Source organism: Ovis aries, chromosome 15 (genome assembly GCF_016772045.2).
Source record: "Ovis aries strain OAR_USU_Benz2616 breed Rambouillet chromosome 15, ARS-UI_Ramb_v3.0, whole genome shotgun sequence".
In the NCBI taxonomy this organism is placed as follows: Eukaryota; Metazoa; Chordata; class Mammalia; order Artiodactyla; family Bovidae; genus Ovis; species Ovis aries.
The window spans coordinates 48,460,163-48,477,256 of NC_056068.1; the positions used below are offsets into that span (position 1 = coordinate 48,460,163).

General features: G+C 36.0%; 2 protein-coding genes and 1 non-coding gene across 3 annotated transcripts; 1 reads left to right on the forward strand and 2 right to left on the reverse strand.

The window, feature by feature from the left end:
- The first annotated feature begins 2,304 nt into the window (after positions 1–2,304).
- LOC114118491 (olfactory receptor 52Z1P-like) lies at positions 2,305–7,494 on the forward strand. The gene is made up of 2 exons (XM_027979861.2): positions 2,305–2,440; positions 6,536–7,494. The coding sequence occupies exons 1-2, from the start codon at positions 2,305–2,307 to the stop codon at positions 7,492–7,494; spliced, it is 1,095 nt and encodes a 364-aa protein (XP_027835662.2).
- TRNAC-GCA (transfer RNA cysteine (anticodon GCA)) lies at positions 3,710–3,781 on the reverse strand. Its single transcript has one exon. It is a non-coding gene; the product is annotated as a tRNA-Cys (tRNA).
- Positions 7,495–11,936: 4,442 nt separating the features above from the next.
- On the reverse strand, positions 11,937–12,956 carry LOC101110617 (olfactory receptor 51G2-like). The gene has a single exon (XM_004016670.5). The coding sequence runs from the start codon at positions 12,894–12,896 to the stop codon at positions 11,937–11,939; it is 960 nt and encodes a 319-aa protein (XP_004016719.2). The 5' UTR covers positions 12,897–12,956.
- Between the last annotated feature and the right edge of the window lie 4,138 nt (positions 12,957–17,094).

Consider the following 17,094-nt stretch of genomic DNA (forward strand, 5'->3'; position numbering starts at 1 on the left):
AAATCACAGCAGGATCCTCTATGATCCACCTCCCAGAATACTGGAAATAAAAGCAAAAATAAACAAATGGGATCTAATTAAAATTAAAAGCTTCTGCACAACAAAGGAAACTATAAGCAAGGTGAAAAAGCCTTCTGAATGGGAGAAAATAATAGCAAATGAAGCAACTGACAAACAACTAATCTCAAAAATATACAAGCAACTGATGCAGCTCAATTCCAGAAAAATAAATGACCCATTCAAAAAATGGGCCAAAGAACTAAGTAGACATTTCTCCAAAGAAGACATTCTGATGGCTAACAAACACATGAAAAGATGCTCAATGTCACTCATTATTAGAGAAATGCAAATTAAGACCACAATGAGGTACCACTTCACACCAGTCAGAATGGCTGTGACCCAAAAGTCTACAAGCAATAAATGCTGGAGAGGCTGTGGAGAAAAGGGAACTCTCTTACATTGTTGGTGTGAATGCAAACTAGCACAGCCACTATGGTGGACAGTGTGGAGATTCCTTAAAAAATTGCAAATAGAACTGCCTTATGACTCAGCAATCCCACTGCTGGGCATACACACTAAGGAAACCAGAATTGAAAGAGACACATGTACCCCAATGTTCATCGCAGCACTGTTAATAATAGCCAGGACATGGAAACAACCTAGATGTCCATCAGCAGATGAATGGATAAGAAAGCTGTGGTACATATACACAATGGAGTATTACTCAGCCGTTAAAAAGAATACATTTGAATCAGTTCTAATGAGATGGATGAAACTGGAGCCGATTATACAGAGTGAAGTAAGCCTGAAAGAAAAACACCAATACAGTATACTAACACATATATATGGAATTTAGAAAGATGGTAATGATGACCCTGTATGCAAGACAGCAAAAGAGATACAGATGTGTAGAGCGGACTTTTGGACTCTGAGGGAGAGGGAGAGGGTGGGATGACTTGGGAGAATGGCATTGAAACATGTATACTATCATGTAAGAAACGAATCACCAGTCTATGTTTGATGCAGGATGCAGGAAGCTTGGGGCTGGTGCACGGGGATGGTCTGGAGAGATGATGTGGGGTGGGAGGTGGGAGGGGGGGTTCATGTTTGGGAGCTCATGTACAGCAGTGGCAGATTCATGTCAATGTATGCCAAAACCAATACAGTATTGTAAAGTAAAATAAAGTAAAAATAAAAATTAAATAATAATAATAATGCTAGTTCCCATGTGTGTAAAAACTTACAATTTGACCAATATTTTTGTAACTTTATTTTTTTAATAAACACTTGATATTAAAGAACTTACATGTCTTGCACATGAAGAGAGGTGATAGACTAAGTTTTGCTAATACACATTCCAGAAAAGATTTTAGAAAGTTTTCTGGAGGATAATCACGACTATCATGTATGTAATGTTAAGTGTCTTTGAACCAATCAACTTATTTTCTTGGGCTTTAGTCATTGCGGCACATGGGGTCAGTGGTTTTGTCTCCCAGGCTCTACAGCACAGGCTCTAGAGCACAGGCTGAGTTGTGCTCAGAGACACACATTAGATCCCTGATCCAGGAAAACTCCACATTCCAGGGGGCAGCTAAGCCCATGAGCCACATCTATGGACTTGACTTAGTGGCTAACAATGAGCATGATTCTACTGTACATATTTGTTGTTGTTATTTAGTCGCTCAGTCACATCTAACTCTTTTACAACCCCATGGGCTGTAGCCCGCTCTGGGAAATGGTGAAGGACAGGGAAACATGGCTTGCTGCAGTCCATGGGGTCACAAAAAGTCAGACACAACTGAATGACTGAACAACCGCAGCAGCAACATTAATAACAAGCCTCTTATCCCTGGTAAGGGAAGAGTATTTCACTTAAGTATTCACCAGACTGCTATCAATCCTCTATGATACAAGCAGACATAACTCTTTTGAGGGTTGTTATAGCATAACAACCTAGTTCAGGTAGATGATTAATATCAATGACATAAATAAATGTACAAATGATAAAAACAAATGCCCAATGCATAGTCCATACAATGAATCCAGGGTTGCCTATTGATTATAAATGAAAGACGTGTACAATAACTCCAAAGACCTTACTGATTAAATTCAAAGTTTCTAAGTTTATAATATTTGATAGAGGACATAAATAAAAGCAGAGGAGGGAGGAGGGAGAAGGGAAAAAGAAAAGTAGATAGCAGTAAATGAAAATGCAGCCCAGCAGACAAACTGATAGCAGCCTTAGAGATTCTGAGTAGAGAACCCAGCTAAGAGTGCCTGCAATCATCAGAGTCTTGGATCTGAATGAACTTGTTATTCAGGATTATCTCAGAAACAAGTACATTGGAGCTGGTTTGTGGACAAGACCGCATTGTACATAGTTCCCAGGGACAAGACTCAGATATTTGCGAGTTGTCCAGATATCTTAGAGAGTATCAAAGTAAATAAGCGCCCAACCAATTGCTTTCTCATAATAGATACAATGCAGCCTTCTGCTGTCCTCACTTACTGGCCTAGCTAACATTATATTATCTAGCTGCAAGGGTTAAGAAGATGATGACTTAGATACACGGCTTGCTAGGATATCAAAGAAAAAATTTGAAAAACCACAGATTTATATTTAGTTAACTAATTGCTATGCATCTGCATATGTTGCTAAGTGGTTCAGATCTGACATCTTGTGAATATGGCCCCAAAGTGGGTCTGGCTTATTATACACAATTTACAGAGGATGAAATTAAGTCTCAGAGGACTATCCATTGTTAGTCATAGAATTATGACCATAGTATTTGCTACTTCCATTTCACAACATGGTCTCTTCATAGATCACCATGTGGAAACAGGCTGAAACTAACAAGGAAACTTTTATAAAAGTGCAGTAAGTTGAAGTCAGTTTCCAAACCAAATAGATGCAATCTGTCCTTTTCCTTCCTTGTTGACCTACAAATTAAATTTCTCACACAATATTTTTAAAAAATGGAAAATGGAATATTTTTAAAAGAAATTTTTAAAGAAAATAAGTAGAAAATATGTTCTACTCTAAGTGAATGGATAAACTGTGGTACACCAATACAATGGAATAGTATTCAGGAATCAAAATAACTGAGCTATTAAGCCACAGAAAGGTATGAGAGAAACTAAAGTGTATATGGGAATGGAAGAAGCCAATATTAAAGGGCTACAGTACTGTATGATTCCAACCAACTGCGTGACATTTGGGAAACAAAAACCTATAGACACAGAAAAAGATCAGTGGTTGTCAGAAGGCTTAAAGGGAAGGAGAAATAAATAGGTGGAATACAGGGAATCTGTAGAGCAATGATACTATTGTGTATGATGCTGTAATGGTAGATGCATGTTGTCTGTCAAAGCTCAAAAGATGTACAATAAAAGACTGAAGTACTAAACTGTGGAGTGTACTTAATAAAGTACCAACATTGCCTCATCAATTGTAACAAATATATTACACTAATGCAAAAGGTTAATATTAAGACAAAATTGGGTGGGTAGAGTTAAAGGGATATATAAACTCTGTACCTTCTCATTTTTTCTTTAAATATAAATCTGTTCTATAATGTGAAAGTGAAGTAGCTCTGTCATGACCAACTCTTTGCAACCCTGTGGACTGTAGCCTACCAGGCTCCTCTCTCCCTGGGATTCTCCAGGCAATAATACTGGAGTGGGTTGCCATTTCCTTCTCCAGGGGATCTTCCCGACCCAGGGATCGAACCTGGGTCTCCTGCATTGCAGGCAGATGCTTTAACCGCTGAGCCACCAGGGAAGCCCAGTCTATAATGTAATATATGTTAATTTTTAAAAGCTTCATTTCAAAAGTGAGAGTCCTCCAAATATTATCACAGTTTTCTCTCATTGAAACTTTAACATATTTCAATAAAGGACAATTGGTAATATGCTGACATATTTTCAAATAGTCTCAATAGTTTGTCACAATAGATGGTCATGTTGAAAAGAAGTCACGATATAGGAAAATTCCTAATATTTTATAGTATGGGCTTCCCTGGTGGCTCAGATGGTAAAGAATCTGCCTGCAATGCAAGAGACCCAGGTTTTATTCCTGGGTAAGAAAGATCCCCTGGAGAAGGGAATGGCTACGTACTCCAGTATTCTTGCCTGGAATATTCCATGGACAGAGGAGCCTGGGAGGCTACAGTCTGTGCGGTCACAAAGAGAAGAACATGACTGACTTACACTAACAGGTTTGCATAAAGAGCTGGAAAAAGTGCAGAGTTGTTGCTAACAAGCTGTTCTGGGATGGAAAACTATCAAATGAAATTTAAAACTGGAAAATCCAATTATGAAATATGAAAGATAAATTTAGTCAGCTAATCCAAATGTTGACTGTAGGTCTCTGTTATAAAAGCAGTTGCTCAGCATGTAATATACCCAAAAGATTTCTCAGCCCAGAGGTTATTCCCTGGGCTGTTTTTCATGAACATCTATGTACAATACAGATGCATGTATAAACATATATCTTTCTACACCCCTATTAGTTAGGCATGACTTTTTGCCTATAACCTGGGAACGTCACTGTGGGAATTCAAGATCTTCCTTTTTAGGGTCTAAGTGTTTAGAAAAAGCATGCATCTAAAAGGTAAATTAGAACAGTTTCAAGCTTATAACTGTGGGTTCTGCAGGCCTGAATTTTAAAGCAGGCTTTCCATACTCATCATGTATGTAATGTGACCTTGAGAAAGTCCTTCAAAGACTAAGTTCCTTTCTGTGTAAAGCTGTGATGCTAAAATGACTACTTTATATGATAGTTGTGACTGTTAAATTGGATAATTCATTTAAAGTGGTTAGAATAGAATTTAGGAAAATGCTGAGCACATTTTAAGGACTGTAAATACTTGCAATTATTATTTTTACCATTGCTATTTTATTGTCCATTCCTGTGCTGATATCTGATATGTCTTCCATGTAAACCTGCTAACATTTTCCATGTGCCTGCTTTACAGAAAAGCCAGGCCATACTTGGGGAGACATTCAGATAAATGAAACAAGACTTCAGTTTAGCAACATTAATAATATTGTGGCTATACCTCCATATTTTTAATGAATAGACATTTAAAAACCTCTCAGAGTTTTCAGTAAAAGTTATTTTACTTATTCTATGGGTTTGCTTCTTGATGAGGAATTTTGTTTTTTTTTTTCTTCCTACTGGAATTTCATGAAAGGTGTGGGAGAGGGAGAAATAAGGATCAGTTTGTGCTGATAATTTGGTAATGTGCCTTAATTCTTTGATAAGTATTGGTATAATTTGAAAAGGACTTCAGTTAACTTAAGGGAGTACTGCTAGATATCTTGAAATGAAGAGTAGTTTTCCATTTGCTAGATGGTGTGATGATCTCACATGAAAAGTAAAGATTGTGAATTCCAAAATTTGTATTGTTCTTTTTAGATGAAATAATATTTATTATTCTTAACTTTGAAACATGCTGTTTCAGTCAAATATTGTGAATTTATATATATGATGCCTTTATCAAAAATATTAATTTTGACTGGCAATATGACTGACCCAATGTATGTTTTATATGGGCTTGAAACATGGATAATTTTTAATTTGAAGGGTTTTTTTTTTCAGAAAATATTTTATAATTTTTGATATATTGAAAAGAATTGCTGCTATTGAGAAAAAGTTGCTAAAATTTGATCTTATTCTTTTGTTAGTGAATATAAAAATTGCAGTCACTCTGTTCTTTCAAAAAATTTTTCAGTAACAGATAGTGAATAACATTGGGCCTTGACATTTTTCAGTGATTTTCTTGTTCTGAATGAGAATATTCTGTAATATTCTGAATTTTGTGTTCACTGATTCTATTTCATGATCCCTGAGAATTAGTCTTAAATGATGGTATGTTTAATATTATAATTTTTGTACAACAGTTTAAATGTCATGTTAATTTGAACATTGTCTTTAAGAGTTTAGATGAGGGGCAGATGAGTAAAACTATTTTTCTTTATTGTAAAAAAAATTTAGACCAAAGAAAATATCTCACCCCCTGAGTATTGAAACAAGAATTCAACATTTTATGCTGCTTCCAATTCTATGTCAGACCACCATTCCATCTCCTCCCAGTCAATCTGTCCACTGAACAATGGAATATTAATTCTCTCCAATCTTCATTTCTACCAAGACAAAGGAGAGAGAAAAATTACCTTTTCAGTTTTAAGAATTTATTATCAAATTAGAGAGAAACACCATATATATAGAACTCTTAAAGGTTCAAAAGACATATGCATAAATCATATAGTTATAACCACTGGCATTACAAAAAATAAAAATTTCATCTCAACATTTCTTATTCACAAAGTTTTCAGAGATAAAAAGTTTTCCCATAAAAAGGGAGCACTTTGCCAATGATCATTCAGTTATTCAGTAACTTTTCTTAGACCACGTTCTTCTACTTTACAATACTAAAATTAGTACTTAAGACTTGACTCAGTTGAGGGAAGAAGTGCTCTTTTTTTACTGTTATTTACTCTGGCTCTTTTTCTTCTGTTTTTCACGTAATAGATTTTGGCCACTTCTTTAGAACAACATCAAACTATACATCCACTCCCCTCACTGCCTTCTTGCTGACTGGTGTCCCAGGATTAGAAGACTTCCAAATCTGGATTTCCATCCCTTTCAGCTTCATGTACCTTTTGGCTGTAACAGGGAATGGCCTGGTTATGGCGATGGTTATCTGGGACAGAAGCCTCCATGAACCCATGTATCTCTTCTTGGCCATGCTAGCTCTCAATGATGTCCTACTTTGTACTGTCACGGTGCCCAAAATGCTTCTTATCTTTTGGCAGGGCCCTTCCATATCGACATTTCCTGCCTGTCTCACGCAGATGTTTTTCGTTCATGCTCTGTTTCTCTCTGAATCTGCTGTCCTACTGGCCATGGCTTTTGACCGCTATGTGGCTATCTGTGCACCACTCCATTATACTACCCTACTTACAGGCTCTCTCATTGGTAAAGTGGTCCTGGCTCTGGTGGCTCGAAGTGTGGCTGTGGTCACCCCTGGTGTCCTACTCATTCTCCGTCTGCACTTCTGCCAGAGCAACGTCATTCACCATACTTACTGTGAGAACATGGGCATTGCCAAATTGGCTTGCAATAGCATTGTCCCTAATAGCATTTATGGGCTCACTGCTGCTCTCCTCACCACAGGACTGGACTTTGTCCTTATCTCCCTGTCCTACTGGTTAATCTTGAGAACAGTCTTCCGACTGCCTTCTAGGGAAGCCCGGACAAAGGCCTTTGGAACTTGTGGAGCCTATACATGTGTCATCCTGATATTCTACACTCTGGCCTTCTTTTCCTTCTTTACCCATCGCTTTGGACACCATGTGCCCAGGAATGTCCTTATCCTCCTGGCAAATCTGTACTTACTGGTGCCACCTACCATGAACCCCATTGTTTATGGAGTAAAGACAAAAGAGATCAGGATGCGAGTGCTAGGACTCTGTGCCCAACCTAAATGATCCAAGAGTAATAAAGCAACAAGGAACAGGGGAGTCCAGGACTGAGAATCAGGGTTAAATACCAAGTCTAAATAAATCTGGACAGATTTATTCCTGAAACATCTATGCAATGAATAAGACTTTAAAAAATTGTATTTCTAAATGTTATCTCCCTGATATTGGGTTAAAAGGAAGCTAACAAGGTACTGCTCAAGTACCACCAAGAATTATCTGAACAAATTAAGGTAATGTGCCACTGTAGCTACATAGAACATGTAAATATCCTTTGGATAATAAACAATGCCTCTTCTACATCAATTTACTATGGATAGGACAAAATGTAAACTCTATATATTCACGAATTTGTTTTGATTCCATTCTTACCATAACACCCACAGGGCCCAAAACATACACATAATTAATAAACATTTGTTGAATGGATAAGCATCTTAATTAATAAAAATGCTAATGAATTTATGTAACAAACCCCCAATATACCTTATGCATTATATATGACCTACAATTTGAATATTTCATTTCCTTTCCTCTCAAAAAATTTCCTTTTGCTTCTAAAAAATATGAATTTCTTATCTCTTTCAATACCTTAGTGTATTAAAGATTCTTTTGGTGACAAACAATAATAATTACCTTTGGTTAGATAAAGAAAACTAAAAGCAGGATATTTCATGGTAACATTCTATGGATGTCATGACAGCCAAGGGTAATCTGAATATCTATATCTCAGGTAGGATTAAAGTCAGCCTGCTATAAGACCTCACCAGGAGGAGTGGATGACTTATTTATTGAATCTGGTGACACTATCTGGTCTTAGCTACAATGACTGTGGGATAAGATGCATAATTTCCCTATATTGGGTCAGATTGTTCAACCTGGACCAAACTGTTATATCCCTTATTCTGATTTAATGGGGATGAAATTGTGTCAGGGAAATTCTGAAGGGAAGAAAAGTATGATAAGTGGTCTGGATTCTGTTCACTGGTTTCATTTGGTGTGTTTATATTTAGCACATGCCATTGTCCTAGTTTAGCTCTTCCTACACTAAATATTCTTGCTAATTGCATTCCATAGTACTAGGACAAACTTTATCATCTATAAACTCTCATAACATAATTACTGCAAAGTAATTCCTTATCTCCACTAGAAAATATTCATCTCTTGATTTATACAGGAGCTAAAATATTTCTTTGGCATCAAACAGTAAAAAAAGTACATCATGAACATAATAGAAATATATACATGGTCAAGTGGTTGAAGCAATTTGACTGTCTTGAAAATATTTATATTGTTATAATTCTTTTTATAAATATATATGGTTGTTTCTAGATATTCTGTGTAATCACATACTTATCCATGCTATAGGCTTTTTTAAAAGGAAATTATGTTTTCATATTTATTCAATTGAATGAGTGAAAGACTAAGCATGCTAATGAAATATTTTGCAGTGACATTTTACATAGAAAAAAAAGCTAAATACTTAGATGGTAAAGTGGATACTGACATACTCTGCTCTGATTTTTGCTTGCTATCATGCTTTGCTACAAAGGGCTTTCTGCAGCATAAAGATGATCAATGCACAGTCCAAAAATTAACATTTGACACAATGAAAACAATATCATTGCATTTTTGCCTAATGATAGGGGATTGGAACACAACAATAAATTATTATTTGGCCTTCTAGATATCTTATAGATTCTTCAGGTAGGCAGAGAATGCTTTTAGAAGGCAAATAAATACTCATGACTTTATCAAACAATAAAAAGCAAAGATATCACTTTGCCAACAAAGGTCCATATAATCAAAGCCATGGTTTTTCTAGTAGGCATGTATGGGTGTTAGAGTTGGACCTTAAAGAAGACTGAACAGTGAAGAATTGATCTTTTCAAATTTGGTGCTGGAGAAGACTCTTGAGAGTCCCTTGGGCTGCAAGGAGATCAAATCAGTTCAATCCTAAGGGAAATCAACCCTGAATAACTCATTGGAAGGACTGATGCTGAAGCTGAAGCTCCAATACGTTGGCCACCTGATTAAACAGCCAACTCATTGGAAAAGACCCTGATGCTGGGAATGATTGAAATCAGAAGGGGAAAAGGGCAGCAGAGCATGAGATGGTTGGATGGTGTCACCTTTTCAATGGACATGAACTTGGGCAAACTCCGGGAGATGGTGAGGAACAGGAAGGCCTGGCATGCTGTTGTCCATGGGGTCACAAAGAGTCAGACACAACTTAGCGACTGAACATTACTATATATAACAATATGAGTAAGAGTGTCTCAATTTATAAACCCATGTACAAATAAGATAGATGCTTAGATCATATTATTGTGAATTTAGGGAAGAACAAGAGGCCTTCCTCTTTCAATAGCACTATTTGCTGGGACTTCAGCTTTCATTAAATTTTTAAAAGCAAGATAATATTTCTGTTCTCAATTCATTATGCAAACTTGTACTCATAGCATGACAAAATGCTATTTATTCATTTATTTATTCAGTTACTCATGTCTTCACTGACTATATTTTGCTGGAAGAGCTATCTTAATTTTGAGACTATGAGTTTTCTGAATGTTTTTAGTAAAGTATACTTTATGAATATAATGTAACTCATAATACATCTTAAGAAACATTAGAGGATAATAATAAAGTCAAAAGTTGTCTTGCATATTTAGATATTCATTTATATATATTTTTTGTGAGTGAAATGGAAAGTCTAACATTCAATAGTTTAAATATATTTCTGTTATCCAAAAAATGATAATTTTTTTCATTTTTTGGAGCACAAGCATTACAATAGATGTGTTCAGCAAGCAGACACTAAAAATATATTTTGAATATGAAGGTTTTATTGAATGGCTATAGTCAAATGCTATTCATTTGACATACAGCAGATGATAATGTTCACATTTTCTTCTAAAATTTATTTCTATTAATTTTATTTTTCTTATCTACTTCAGGAAATATTAACTAAGTCCAATGTTCATATATCTTGCTTTATTTTCACTTGATATCCTTTTGGTCAAAGTGAATATGCTGAAGGAGAAGGGTAATTAGAAATAGAATTAAGAAATAGGATAAGGAGGGATGGGAACAGACATAATTGAATTCAAACTAGGCAAAAAAATTAGTCATGTGAAGATGTCCTTCACATGCTTGACATTTGAAATATAATTTTAAGTTAATAATACCTCTTTGGTTATATGAAATGTGGGCTCATGACAGGTGAAATCTTTCTCTCCAAGACATTTTTAAAAATACAAAAGAACTAGCTCTTCTATATCCAATGAATGATTCCTTTCTTAATCAATTATGCATTCAATAATTATTAAGTGCATAATTTAACTAAGCTAGTGTTCATTCTCACAAGTAGCAAGCTGCATGAGACACAGTTCTTACAGTAGATAAAGATTTGAGAAAACATCTTACTTATTATTAAAACCAATATACATACTGAAAGTTATAAAGCATTCTTAAATCTTTTTTTTCTGCTTAATTTACTTGTCTTTGAAAAAGTGTAGACATGTGAATTAAGACATTTCAACGAGAAGTGTAAGGTTTTTATGCAACTCTATGTATACATGAAACTAGATCGTTTGAGTTATATGAAAAGAGTTTGTATGCTAAAAGAGTTCTGGACAAAAGGATTTATATTTTGTTTCTTGCTATCACAAATGTAAGTGGCTATACCTTAGTGACTTAGAATTTTTACATTTGAATATTATATCCTAAATTATTCTTAGAATAATTTAATCCATGGATTATAAACACTGACTTCACAAGACATTATCTCAGGAATTTCAAAAGGTTCTGAGTTGCGGCTTTCTATAAGATCAAAATTATTTCTGAAAATTAAGTAAAAACAGACTATGAAGGTTGACTGTTTCTGTTCCTGGTGAAACTAAATTTCCTCAGAAAAGACTGAACATGTGTATAAAATTTTAAAATATGCTACTGATGCACCATGAAGGTAAATAAAACGCTGTGAGTTCTAATAAGCTCTTACATCAACATATGATTTTTTTCAAACTTTAATAAAGGTAACTTCAGCAGATTTATAAACACACTTATGAGAAATGTAACATAATAATCATGGACAAATGCAGTATGTCAAGAAGCAAAAAAAAAAAAAGCATTTAGAATACTCAAGGAAAATGTCATGGATGGGTAACCTTGAATCATGGTTAGGATTAGAAATGAGAGAAAATAGATGGAAATGATTTCTAAAACTTCACTCCAACAATTTCATACTTAAAGGAGATTTATAAAGCACATGCTAAGTCAGGATTTATAATTCCAGTAGACATCAATTCTCTCCTTTAGATCTACTGTCAGTTCTATTTCTCTTTATAAAGTAATCTTTTATTGGTAACTCTGGTTCCAACATAGAGTATAGATATTCACTATATATTTTCACACATAAGGTTGATGCCATCATTGACTTGAGGACATGTCTACATCAAAGAAGAACTGATTCTTAGGGGGAAAAGCAGGTGGAGAATTCCTTGGCGGATCTGCTTGTTCTTCACACTATAGATGATTGGGTTGAGCACAGGTGGAACTAGCAGGTAGATATGAGCCATGAAGATGTGGATGAGGGGGGATGAGTGTTTAGCAAAACGATGGACAATAGAGAGCCCAATCATAGGCACATAAAGAATAAGTACAGCACAGATGTGAGATGCACATGTGTTGAGGGCCTTAAATCTCCCCTCCTGAGATGAAATTTTTAATACTGAGTGAAGGATGAAAACATAAGACACAAAAATACCCAGAGAGTCCATTCCCCACAGCAAAGTGATCAGAACTAACCCATAAATAACATTAAACTTAGTGTCAGCACAAGCAAGGCGGATCATGTCCTGATGTAGACAGTAAGAATGAGAAAGGATGTGAGAGTGGCAGAAGGGAAAGAAAGCCAGCCGGGCTAGAAGTGGAATCATGGCAAAGGCACTTCTAAGCAGGGCTGCAATTCCAATTTTTGTGATGAGGGTTGGAGTGAGAATGGTAGCGTATCTTAGGGGGTGGCAGATGGCCACATATCGGTCAAGGGCCATGGCCAAGAGCACAGATGACTCAGTGAAGGAGAAAGTGTGAATGAAAAACATTTGGACTACACAAGTGTTGAACTGGATCTCCCTGGATATGGACCACAGCACCCTGAAGAGTGATATCATTGTGGGCAAGGACATGCCCATGTCAGTGAGAGAAAGCATGGCCAAGAAGTAGTACATGGGCTCATGGAGCCTGGGGTCTGTCCGGACAATATGTAGGATAGTACAGTTACCCATGATTCCAACAAGGTAGAGGAGACAGAATGGGATGGAAATCCAGTGGTGAAATTCCTCATATCCAGGGATACCTGTGAGATAGAAGGTGGAGGACAGGATATTGCTGGAGTTTGCAGTTGCCATAGGGCTTACTGTTAAACCACAATCCCGATTCACAATCACACTCCAGAAGGGGAACAAACGAGAAGATCAACACCTGTGTCACAAAAACAAAACAAAACTTCAGAGTGTCCTATAATATCTCCTAGATTCACCCTCATAGTTTTGCTTTGTTTTTCTTCATTTCATTGATGAGTGTCATCAATTAAGAAAAACATTCACTTTTATAACTATAAGGACTTTCCCTTCTCCTCAGATGAAGAACTATTAACAAGCTGTCAAATATACACCATTTCCTTCTAAAGATGACCCAGAAAGATGTTATGGGGAGGGAAGTGGGAGGGGGGTTCATGTTTGGGAATGCATGTAAGAATTAAAGATTTTAAAATTTAAAAAATAAAAAACTAAAATTAAAAAAAAAAAGATTTTCTCCAACTGATAAAAAAAAATAAAAATAAAAATAAAGACACTGCCCCCAGAGCAGCACACACAAAATCATTGTAAATTACATTAATTTTATACTTTTCTTTAGAACAATCTTGGCCAGCGTTACTGGTCTTATGTGCTATGCTGTGCTTAGTAGCTCAGTCGTATCTGACTCTGGGACTACATGGATTCTCCAGGCAAGAATACTAGAGTGGGTTACCATGCCAAAAAGGATCTTTCCAACCCAGGGATCTAATCCAAGTTCCCCACATAGCAGACAGATTCTTTACCATCTGAGCCACCAGGGAAGTCCACTGGTCTTATCCTAGCCCTGTTAAAAAAAAAAAAAAAGATTTTCTATTCTATTCTATTCTATTCTATTCTATTCTATTTTCTATTTCTATTCTATTCTATTCTATTTTCTTTTCTATTCTTGCCTGGAGAATCCCATGGACAGAGGAGCCTGGCTGGCTACAGTCCATGGGGTTGCAAAAGTCGGACATGACTTAAAGACTAAAGAGAGAGAGAGAGAGACAATGATTTGTATGAATGTCTTCATCTGAGCTTGATAGATTTTTCAGCAATACTTGAATATCATGCAAGGCATCATTATAGTATTCAGGCAAGATTTGGTCAGGATGGCTCTTATTCTTACTAAACATAAGTTTGACTACATAATTGATACCACAGGTATGGTATCCACATATGCATGCTAAGTTGCTTTAGTCAGGTCCAACTTTTTGAGACCCTATGGACTGGGACCAGGCAGGCTCCTCTGTCCGTGGGATTTTCCAGGCAAGAATACCGGAGTTGGTTGCCATTTCCCCCTCCAGGGGATCTTCTTTACCTAGATACAGAACCCACCTCTCTTAAGTCTCCTGCATTGGCCGATGGGTTCTTTATCACTAGTGCCGCCTAGGGATTATAGCTACATAGAGTCAACACTAATATCAATATGTTCTGGGATGAGCATCTGGGATGAGCATCCCCCAGAGGTAAATACAGGTTAAGATGATTTAGAAGAATAAGTTGATTTTAAAATTTTTAATTATAAAATATATAATTTATGGAATGTTAAGCAAACTATAATTGATTTTGAATCTGATTTGAAAGATTCTGAACATTCTTCCTCTTACTTTACAGAACTGATTAATCATTTAGAGATATTTTCCTACAAAAAAATTGCCAAACAATAGTTATAGGGATTGTTGAGAGATTGGAAATTTATCCATCAAAGCAAAAATAAGAGATAACAACAACAACAACAACAAAAGTAAAATGCACAAAAAATGCCTACTTGCATCTGACATTCACACTAAAACTTTTATGCTCAAATGAAAAAATATATCTTCCCCCACTAGATTCCAGGATTTCTTCTGTGGTCAAGAAAGACATCTCTGTATTAAGAAAGGTGAGCCACTTCTCAAAACCCACTTGCTCATCAACTGCCCAGCCTCCATGCTCACCAAAATATTGGTTTAAGAATTTAAAGTCTATGGGACAAATTACCTTCCACTGTAAACTAATAAATCTGCATCTTCTGTCTTGGAAAGTCTTCTTTGATGTTCTGGGAAATGAAATCCCCTCAGTCTCCTCTAGTTCCATGTAAATAACCTTGATTACAGAAGATATTCCCCAAATTGTTTAATAATTTTCTAAGAAATGCAAGATCCATAATCAAGACATCAAATAAGTACATTCTAGAAACAAATTCAATCTTCCTGACTGTTCATATTACACTTAAGTTCTACCCAGTTACTGTATGAACTGATACTTCTTATGGCCCTGCTATTTAACTTCTCAAATTCCTGTCTATCTCCTCACCTTCCTGTCCAAAATTTCACTGATTATTACTTTCAATGCTAAGATTTTCCAATACTTCCTTCTTTTTGTTGATTCTTTTCCAATTTCAATTCTGTAATCAAAATTTAAAAATCTGGTTTTTATCTCACTGCTTAGTCAATTCAGACCATTTTTCTTATTTTATAAATGTTCTCTCCCATTGACATGAAGTAGTAAACATGAAGTTTAATTGAAAACTGGAAGATACCTGATCTAGAGGTCATCTTTCATCATATCACTGACTTTTTCTCTGAGGTTTTAAAGAGACAGAGATCTAACATCTCACTTATGTAGAATCTGTTTCTCTGGTTCTGCAATCACAGTAACTTAAGTTATATTCTGGTTTCAAAGCTTAGTTATTTTAATTTAGGTGAAATGACTCTTTTGAGTCATTTACAGAGACTCTTACTCTCTGTAAACTGAAGATACTAATAGTTTGATGGGATGTGCTAAGGTGAAGGTAATATTGTGTGTAAAATACTTGGTACAGAGCTTTTTCTGTGATGATGATAGTGATGAAAATGAGAACAATGATGATAACATCAACAATGATGATGATAACAATAACACCAACAATGACTGAAGTATAATGAGAGGAGGAAGACAAGAGGAGACTATTAATTATTCTCCTCTAGAGGAAACACCATGAGTGGCCATCTTACAAGTGACCTAGATGCTCTGAGAAGTAGAAAATGGACTGTATCAGTTTAATCTCATTTTCCTCCACTAACATTTCAGTATAGCAAGAAATATGAATTGCTCCTTAGTATTTTTTTCTACCCAGAAATTCCTCTGATCATCATGATGAAACTACATATATACATTTCATTTTAATCGGTGCCAATATTGGGGGGTGGTAAGAAGAGTCCAAAATAGAATGAGAAATCTCACCAAGAGTAAGAATGAGATTTTGGGGACTTCAGTGAACTGGAATCTTCAGTGAACTGGAATATGATGAGCCACATTAGCATTCTGTTACCCTGACATAAATATTCATTACTCTCCATATTCACTAGTATCTGGTCCATCTATTATTTCACAGCCTCCATGTTTTAGCTCCCGTTTGACTTGACAATGCAATACTTCTTTGTCCTGATGCTGCAATTTCAAATTCATTCACATAGCTTTTGATATCTTCCACATTCCCAGAGAAGGAGGTCAGTGGAGTTAGGTAATAAATTAAAAAATCTGTAAGTCTTAAGGTTTAGAACATAATTAATAGAGTGAGTGAAGTCATTCAGTCGTGTCTGACTCTTTGCAACCCCATGGACTGTAGCCTACCACGCTCCTCTGTCCATGGGATTTTCCAGGCAAGAGTACTAGAGTAGGGTGCCATTTCCTTCTCCAGAGGATCTTCCCAACCCAGGGATCGAACCTGGGTCCCCCTCATTGTAGGCAAGATGCTTTACCATCTGAGCCACCAGGGAAGTTTTTAATTAAAAACTTTTTTTTTAATTTAAAGTTTTTAATTAATAGTTAATATCATGTTAAAAATCACTGATACATGGGATTAGAAGGGACCTGAAATGTTATCTGCTGTAATCACACTCTTATTCTGGATTCCTCTTCTGTTATGTCTGGTAATATTCCTTTATGCTGTGTAAACAGTCATGTGCACTGACAGACAGGGAACTACTTGCCATGAAAGTCTAGGGTATATTAGGCAAGTTCTATCTCAAAAAACCTATGTCTGACTTGAATCCTCTGTCTATGGGTATGGACAATAAAGATCGAAGAAAGTATGTACTCTAATAACCTGAGAAACTCTTCCTTCTCAAACCATTCCCCTGGTCCTTCTTCTCACACTTTGGGTTTCTGCCCTGCTCTCTTTGATTTCTCAGACCCCCTCTGTATTTTCCTATTACCTCCCAGTTTTACTTTTCCCAGTCATTACCTACTTGGTAGAATAGTTGCTCTTGTCATGAGTGACTGCTCTAATTCTAAAGGAAAGAAG